The following is a 9,908-nucleotide window of genomic DNA, read 5'->3' on the forward strand; positions in this document are numbered from 1 at the left end:
GCATCTCTGCATGTCAACATACCATTCATCAAGACTATTCAACACATGCCTGCATACATCAAGTATATGAAAGAGCTACTTCCCAGGAAAAGCTCACTCAAAGGAGGCCAAACTATAGTGATGAACAAGGAGTGCAGTGCCCTCATTCAACCACAGTTGCCTACAAAAAGAAAAGATCCAGGGAGTTTTCATGTCCCTTGTGCCATAGGAGGAACAATGTTTGATAAAGCACTCTGCGATTTGGGAGCAAGCATCAACTTAATGCCCTTATCCCTGGTGAAAAGGCTGAAGATCAATGAGATAATGCCCACAGATGTAGTCATCAGGCTGGCAGACAAAACTAAAAAACAAGCAATAAGAGTGGTGGAAAATGTGTTGGTAAAGGTTGGGAAATACTTTCTTCCCACAGACTTTGTCATTCTGGACATGGAAGAGAGTCACACTCACCCAATCATATTGGGAAGACCATTCCTAGCTACAGCCAGAGCACTCATAGATGTGGAGCGAGGGGAGTTAATATTGAGGATCCATGATGAACAACTCAGCTTTAATGTCTTCAAACTCTCACAAGAATCAGACCAAGAGAACAAAGAACCAAGCAAAGATCATAATGAGATGCTGACAGAGGAAGCAAGCACTGAGGCACAAGCAGCCCATTTGGGAAAGCCATTGCTTGATGAACAAGGAAATAAGCAGTTGTCACAGCTCAAGAAAAGCTGGAGGAACCTAAACCACTAGAGACATGTGAAGACAACAACAAAATTCCCTTAGAAGAAGAAGTCACAAAGAGTAAGGCAACATCAAAAGGGACAAAGAAGAAGGTACCAAGGGGGTGGAGGAACAAGAAGATCCCTACAGAGGACTTCTCTCCAGGGGATAAAGTGATCTCAGCTTACTTCCCAGATATCCCCCCTAATCTCCCCACTGTACCATCTCAGTTACCTAAGGTCTTCACTATCAACATATTTCTCTCCTTGGAACATGTAGAGATCATTGATACAACCAATAGATATAAGTCCACAGCAAGAGGGGAGGACTTTAAGCATTACCAACCACCCTGATGAGGGAGAAACGTTAAGCTAGTGACGCTAAAGTAGCGCTTCATGGGAGGCAACCCATGTTTTATATACTTTTAGAAAATAGTGAATAAGTCAATATTCATGAATCCTAACCCAAACTTGACAAACACTTGGTGAAATCCTTATATTGCAGTATATAATGAAGAACAAGTTTGGTGTTCAAAGCATGCCTAGAAAGCATGAATGCAGCTGAGAGCATGCTAGTCTTGGAGCTTTGAACAGAACTTTTCATCACAGTGCTCCAAACTAAGTTTGGTGTCACCCCATGGTGCCACCAATGTGCATATAAGGATACACAGTTAGTTAGTTAGTTGGAGTTCATGAATAAACAAAATCTTTTCTTCTTTTTATTATTCTAGCCGTAAAGTTTAACTTGTTTTTTTATGATATTAATTCTTACTTTTCTTATTTGATCATTATAGGGAAAAGGAGAGGAACATTGAAGGAGATTGATTGGACAACTAAATAAGAAAGGTTCGGCCACTTCATGAAGAGGGACTACACACTTGTTCTCAAAAGGGAACACATTGGAAAATGTTGCCATGCAACATTGAAAAAAAGAGACCCTTGAAGACCGAACCAATAACCCTCATAAAGTGATGATCCTTGTCCCTTCTCCATGCATAACCCCAACCGTCCATCAAAGCAATCACTCCATTCATTGCACTCAACCCTAAACAACCGAAAGTCTCCACACCCTTGCCAGCTTCACACATTAACCCTCATTCATGGCATCTTCGAGCTCTAAAAGAAGGAAGGGAAAGGAACCTATGGAGCAACACCCGTATGATAAAAAGAGATTTAGAAGCTTGAACCATGCATTGCAATACGGGTGGATGGTGGATAAGGAGATCATTTATGAGCTGGGATTTCAAGTTAGGAAAACTCAGTGTCCCGAAATCACAAAGAAGGTAGAAAAGAGAAGATGGGAGCTCCTCACTGATCCGGTCATTAAGATCAATGCAAACCTCATCAAAGAGTTCTACGCAAATGTGGCTAGAGAAGACAAAACCAGGGCTCCAACCTTCAAAAGCTATGTAAGAGGAAAGGAGGTGGACTTCAGCCCAAATGCTATAACAAGAACTCTTCACCTGAAATCACCACATTTTGATGAGCCCAGTTATCATGCAAGGATAAGTAAAAGCCAAGACAATGATGAGCTCACAGAAATCGTGACTGACATCTGTGTTATAGCAGCTGACTGGGAAAGGTATGGAGATGGGAGACCCCGATTCATCAAGAGGGGAGACCTTAGCCCAGAAGCCAAGGGATGGTTTGAACTCGTGAGGAGGTCTATCCTCCCAGCTGCAAATAATTTAGAGGTCAATATTAATCGAGCAACTATGGTACATTGCCTAGTACAAGGTGGAGAAATCAATGTGCATGAACTGATAGCTGAAGGAATTCAAGATTCAGCTGAGAAGCTTGAATCAGGTGCCAGACTTTGGTACCCCAGCACCATTCTCAGATTGTGCACAAAGGCCAAGGTGGTCTTCAAGGATAGCAATCCAGACTGGGTGAACCCAGGGAGGCTAATGACAATCCAGCGTCTGGTCTATACTACACCTGCTCAGCAACAAAGAAGGCCACAAATAGGGAAACTGAAAGCAAAAGAAGGAGCTCACCAAGAGGAGTCTCATCAGGAAGAATATCAACAAGAAGAGCATCTTTACCCAGCCGACATGAATATGAATCACCTTCTAAAAGCCATTGGAGATTTGGGGATGAGACATATGGAAGGATAAGAGCAAATACTAAACCTTCAGTCCAACTGGATGAGACAACAAGAAGAGTGGCAGAAACAACAAATGGAGTAGCAACTGGAACAATACTCCCAGCTCACTCAAGCCATCCACCAAGTTACTGAGAGGCAAGAACGTCAGGATAAGCACTTGCAAGAACTCAATCAGTGGCAAATAGCTCAGATGAAAGCATTCAATGAGTTCACTGTACTTAATGAAGGACGGCAACTACATAGGGAGGAGTTCAACATAAACACTCAGGCCAAGTTGAACTACATGTCTAGTCATATGCATCATCTACACTATGCCATCCCTACATATGATGAGTCCAAAAAGATTTTGTAGAACAAGAAGAAAGGAAGGTGAAACAGCAGAAGGAAACACTAAAGAAGAAGATGGAAGATGGTGGTTTCTAGAAGAAGTTGATTGGAAAAAGCAAAGGGAATGGGAGTACGAGCACTCAAGAGGGACACAAGGAGGACAAGCAAGGAGGAGAGCATGGGCAACCACATGAGTAAAAGGTGGTGGAGTTCCTTCTTTGGTCCATCTTTTTCTATGTTTTGAATAAGGAAGATCTTGTATGAAATAGAACCTGCTTCCATAATAGTTTGAACCTTTTTAATTCTGTCTTTTAAAGTTTTTTTTGTTGAATAGGTCTATGTTTGCTAGTGTCTATGTCACTGCATCATCTCTTTACTTACTTGTATGCTTGTCCCTTTGAATCAAATGAAAAGGAGAATGTGTATTTCAAAAGACCAGAGAGGAGTTCATACTATGGAGTAAGTTCATGAGTTTATGGTATAGTCATAAGTTAGCTAAGTTGGTTCAACCATAAGGTGGGAAGACAACTATCTGTCAGGAAAACTATGCTTGAGACACACCCCATGAGACTAGCTAAATAAGAAGATCCTAATAAGAAAAAGGGAAAGAACAATAAAGGTTGAAAAATAAAAGAAAAAGAGTAAGCAATAAGGCTAGGCACCAATGGTTTTAATCTTGAGGCATATGTCTGTGGTGCTCCTGTGTGAGGGATCTACTTGGATGAATAAGCTTTTAGGGGTGCCTTATCACTTGGTAACTTGGGTTAACTGACTCGGGATTATCAGCTAAAAGTCCACTATCAAGAGTAACCTTCACTACAGAGCATTTAGTAACCCAAAGAGGTGCTGGACATCAACGTCTCAAGAAAAGAAAATAAATAAACTATATGCCTGTGGTGTGTATGTATGGGGGAAAGAGACTTGAGGGAGTAAGTTCTTAGGGGTGTCTTAACACCTAGCACCTTGAACCAACTGGTTCGGGAGAGTTGGCTGAAAGCTTATCTTAAAGAGTCGCCCCCTTACAGAGCACTTAGTCTAAGAACACAAATAAGCCCTGAAATAACAATAAAAGGATCAATGAATAAAAGTCTCATGGGATGCAATCACAGTGAGTGTTCTAGGACATGATAAAGGTCTGAAAGCCAGGAATGAACCTAAGTTGCTATGCATGAAACCACCATAAAACCAGGGGCATGATCTCCACAAGAATGACTCATTTCTCTTGGCATTCCATTCATCATTCTCTTGTTCCAGTACTTGCTTAGGGACAAGCAAGCTTTAAGTTTGGTGTTGTGATGCCAGGGCATTTTGGCCAGTTTCACTGACCTTTTCTTTACTGTTTTTAGGGTAGTTTCATGCATTTCCTTAGAAAATAATCTAGTTTTGGGTAGATATTCACTTACATCCTGATTCCAGCATACATTGTGCACTTTACATGATTTCATGGGGATTTTGCATGAAGTTAATGACAAATTTGATGTTGCATTTCCCATGACTTGGACTAGAACTTTGATGCACTTTATTGCTTGATTTCAGGACAAAGAAAGCAAAGAAGAACCACATTAGTGGCTACATTAGTTACACTAACGTGGGCACTAACTTGGAATGGGAGTAACTTGCAAAGTTAATGAGAAAAGTAATCGCCAATAACGCTCTCGAAGCCATCATTGCCCACGTTAAGAGTCACGTTAACTAAGTTAACGTGAACTCTAATGTGGAAGAAAGGGAAGGGAGCCAACATTAGTGACACTTAACATTATCACTAACGTTGGACCAAGCTCATAAGTGGCCACGTTCAGAGCCACGTTAACTTAGTTAACGTGGCCTCTAACATTAAGAGGTAAAGGGGAAACCAACGTTAGTGACATTCAACTTTGTCACTAACGTTGGCCAAGTCACAATAAGCCACGTTAACTCCCACGTTAACTAGGTTAACGTGGAAGCTAACGTGAAGAAAGTAGGTGGTCGACAACGTTAGTGACACCAAACATTGTCACTAACGTTGGGATTAACCCACACAAGCCCCAATAAGCCACGTTAACTCCCACGTTAACTAGGTTAACGTGGGAGTTACCGTGGCTTATTGGGGCTTGTGTGGGTTAATCCCAACGTTAGTGACAATGCTTGGTGTCACTAACGTTGTCGATCACCTCCTTTCTTCACGTTAGCTTCCACGTTAACTAGGTTAACGTGGAAGTTAACGTGGCTTATTGTAACTTGGCCAACGTTAGTGACAAAGTTGAATGTTACTAACGTTGGTTTCCCCTTTACCTCTTAATGTTAGAGGCCACGTTAACCTAGTTAACCTGGAAGCTAACGTGAAGAAGGAAGGTGATCGCCAACGTTAGTGACACCTAACATTGTCACTAACGTTGGAAGGAGGCCACACAAGCCATAATGAGCCACGTTAACTCCCACGTTAACTTAGTTAACGTGGAAGCTAAGGTGAGGAGGAGAGATGATGAGCCAACATTAGTGACATTCACCCTTGTCACTAATGTTGGAGATGGCTAGCACAGCCACGTTAGAGGCCACGTTAACCTAGTTAACATGGACTCTAACGTGGGAGTTAAAATAAAATTCTAGAGAGTGAGATATACAACTTAGAGGTAGTGGTGTCCATGGTTCTGTTAAAATAAAATTCTGCAGACCAAGACTAACTTCTAACATGCATAACTTTCTCTTCAAGATTGATATTACCCTAAACTCAGTGGCAATTTAATTGTTGAGGAGTCTAGCTTAACCATGTTAAATTGGATTTTTATGGATATTTTAAGTAAGCGTGGCTACAGAATTGTTAGACGAATCAGTAACTTGTGTGGTTTGCTAAGAATTCCACAGATAGAATGTTAGAGTGAGACTAATTTTGTTTAAAAATTTAAAGGATCTATTTCATTACTCTAAAATCTCAAATTTTTAGGAGTTAAGAATTGGAAGTTATAAATTTTTGAAAATCACTGGTTAAATCTAGAGAGACTAATTTCTAGCACATTTTACAACAAACTTCCAATGTGCATAACTTCTACAATAAAATAGCTTTTGGAATGCAACTAAATAACACTTGTTACTAGGTGAGTCTAGAATTTCCAGTCTAAAATTTAGGTTGGTTTGGCTTTTGTGGTGAGAATTATCCAAGTTGGAAGTAACTCCTTGCTGTTTGAAAAGCTGAAATTGATAGATTTCTACATCAACTTTCAACATGCATAATTTCCACTACAAAATAGATATTTAGATTTTTACTATAAGTCAGATTTGTTGTCAGCCTTGTGTGCTCGCATATTTTCCTGAGTTCTTGAGACTATAATGGTCAGTGAGCTAGGATCCTTAGATGGTTATAAACTTTGGTCTGATACGATCGCGTGGACACAATGTTTGCGCAATTCTGACGTTATTTTTGTTTATAAACTGGGAAAGAAATTTGGCATGATGGGATTTTCTTGTTAAGAGATAAGTATAAAGATAATTAATAGTAATAATCAAGTGCAACATAGTAATTTGAATAATGACAACCTCATAACCTTAATAAAAGAGATTAAAAAACACTAAAGATAAGATAAAAAAGGAGAATATATAATTGTTCAAGAATAAGTAGAAATTGAAGATGATGGATGTTCAAGAATAAGTAGAGTTGGGAATATCCATAAAAAAACTTAAGAAAAGAGTGTAAGAGACCTAATATAAATGTTAGAATCACTAATGATAGAGTTGAATTGATTGGCACACAAAGGACCTACAAGATGAGCACGAAGAATACAAAAGACAAAAATAGTATGAAAGTACAAAAGATTTATAAGCTTATTAGAGAGCTGAGGGCAAGAGTTCCTCTAGAGAGTAACAAAAGATAGAGATGTGTTCCTCATAGAGAAAAGAGTTAAGTCCCAAGATGTTTCTTTTACTGCCTAGCAAAGCGGATAGATAGTGCTAATGTAGAGACGCCAGCCTAACTGATAGCCTATTTCTCATTGAGATGCACTTTTCAAAGCTATAGCGAGTTATTATTAGTATCATTTCTAGCCCAACTGACATGGATAAAACCGTGATGCTATGGTATCCTAACTAACGAAGAGAAGAAGAGGAGCGAATGGCAAACGAGCCAAATAATGCCAGAAAGACACTTGGTGACTTTACTGCTCCCACTTCTGGAATTTATGAAAGTAGCATAGTGAGACCTAATATACAAGCAAATAGTTTTAAATTGAAGGCCACTTTCATCCAATTGGTGCAACAAGGTCAGCTTAGTGGGAACCCTCAAGAAAATCTAAATCTGCACATATCTAACTTCCTACAAATATGTCACATAGTAAAGAATAATGGGGTCTCTCTCGAAGCCATCCAACTAAGGTTGTTCCCATTCTCTCTGAGGGACAAGGCAAAGTAGTGGCTCCAGACCCAACCTCTGGATAGTATAGCAACTTGGGATGATTTGGTTAATAAATTTCTATCCAAATTCTTTCCACTATAAAAATTAGCCAGGTTGAGACATGATATTCAAATCTTCACCCAGAAAGATGGAGAGTCCTTCTATGAATCCTGGGAGAGATATAAGGAGATGCTGAGAAAGTGCTTTCATGATATATTTCCTGACTGGTTACAACTCCAAACCTTTTACGACGGAGTCACCCACGCTTCTAGAACCTTGCTTGATTCATCAGTAGGCAGATCATTGCATAGAAAAACCACTGAAGAAGCTCTGGAGTTAATATAAGTAATAGCCAACAATCAATAAATGTACTCAGCAGAGAGATCAATGAACAGAAGAGTGATGAAATTAAGCACGTTAGACACACTATTGGCATAAAACAAGAAGATATCTCAACAAATCTCTTTAGTAACAAAACAAATGGGGAACATGCAAGTGTTCACAATGGGAACACAAGTCGTTACTTGTGACTTGTGTGGAGGAGGCCACAAGAATAAAGGATGTGATGTACTGCAAGGAGACCAACCATCCATAAAGCAAGTGAACTACATGGAAAACTTCTCAAGACCACCACAGAATGACCGCTTCTCAAAGACATACAATCTAGGGTGGAGGGACTATCCAAATTTTGGTTGGGGAAACCAAGAGTAAAAGAACTTCAATGTACCACTTCAACAACAAGCATTTCCAGTGCAACCACAAAACTCTCAAAAACTCTCTTCCCTTGAAGCTGCAATAGAGAAATTATTACAATCCACATCCACATTGGCAAAATCAAATTCCACTTTCATGTAACAAATTAAGAGCTTCATTGATGAGACAAGAGCAAATTTTAAGAACCAAGAAGCCTCCATTTGGAACATAGAAGTGCAAGTGGGACAAATTACTAAGCAATCAGCAACAACATATTCCAACGCCTTCCCAAGTGACACTAAGCCCAATCCTAGAGAAGAATACAAGGCTATTATCCTGAGTAGTGGGAAGGTAATTGGCAAAGAACCCCTAAAGAAAATTGAAGAGAAGTTATGAAGCCTATGAAGATAGAAGAGGAGAAAGAACAAAAGCAAGAGAAGGAAGTAGTAAAGGCATACCAACCAATAATTTGATTCCCTCAAAGGCTTAAGCACAGAACCAAGAGAAGCAATACTCTAAATTTCTGGAGGTATTCAAGAAGCTACAAATCAACATTTCGTTCATAGAGCCTTAGAGCAAATGGAGCTTTATGCTAAATTCATGAAGGAGTTGTTGTCTAAGAAAAGATTGTTGAAAAAAGATCTGATAGTGGTTATGACCAAGGAGAGTAGTAAAATCATTCAAGGAGATATGCCAAAGAAACTAAAGGATCTAGTGAGCTTCCAAATTCCATGCACCATTGGAACCACCACTCTTGAGAAGGCATTGTGTGATCTAGGGACAAGCATCAATCTGATGCCCTTGTCCATGATGAAGAAGTTACAAATCAAAGAGATGAAACCAACAAGAATAGCTCTACAAATGGAAGATAGATTAGTGAAGTTTGCACATGGGGTGGTGGAAAACATTTTAGTCAAGGTGGAAAAATTCTTTCTACCAGTAGATTTTGTAATCCTTGATATCGAGGAAGTTGAAGATGCCTCCATCATCTTTGGGAGACCATTCCTAGCTATTAGAAGAGCTCTCATAGATGTAGAAAAGGGAGAGCTCACATTGAGGGTACATAAAAAACACATGGTCTTCAATGTTTTCAAAGACATACTTCATCCAAGTGAAGGAAAGAGCTGCATGAAGATTAACCTCATTAATCCAGCACCACAAGACGAAAAAGCTACCACCCACTCTTTGGAAGTTTCATGTCTATGCTTGGAAGCAAAGGAAGATTTAGCAATGGGACGATTAGTGGAAGACACCATAATAAAAGACAGACATAACACCAACAAGAATGAAGATGAAAGGGGTAGAGCACCAGTCAAACTAAAGATGGAATTTTCTCCTCCAATTCCCAAGCCCATATCTTTGGGAACCAACAAAGCTCCCCCTGTGATTAAGCATGCCTCATTGAGAAAGGATGAAGGGATTCATATGAAAAAGATCAAAAGGTAGCAAAACAAGAGAATAAATGAAAAAAACTTTGCACCAGGACAGAAGGTGCTACTAGTCCATCCACCACTGATGAAGCTAATTCCAAGAAAATTCAACTCAAGTTGGTCCAGACCTTACATAGTGAATAACATTCTCTGCCATGAACACATTGAGACCATAGATGAAGATAAAGGATGGAAATTCATAGTGAGAAGGGAGAGGTGAAAGCACCATGTTCAACATCCACCCCAACAAGTGTCACCATTTAAGCTAGTGACATTAAAAGAGT

The 9,908-nt window shown here is 39.6% G+C and overlaps 1 protein-coding gene across 1 annotated transcript; it reads left to right on the plus strand.

Annotated features, from left to right (window-relative positions):
• Positions 8,774–9,640, plus strand: LOC107607345. The gene has a single exon (XM_016309312.1). It carries the CDS (start codon positions 8,774–8,776, stop codon positions 9,638–9,640), a length of 867 nt encoding a protein of 288 aa, XP_016164798.1.

The sequence above is a fragment of the Arachis ipaensis genome, chromosome B07 (assembly GCF_000816755.2).
Source record: "Arachis ipaensis cultivar K30076 chromosome B07, Araip1.1, whole genome shotgun sequence".
Taxonomy (NCBI): domain Eukaryota; kingdom Viridiplantae; phylum Streptophyta; class Magnoliopsida; order Fabales; family Fabaceae; genus Arachis; species Arachis ipaensis.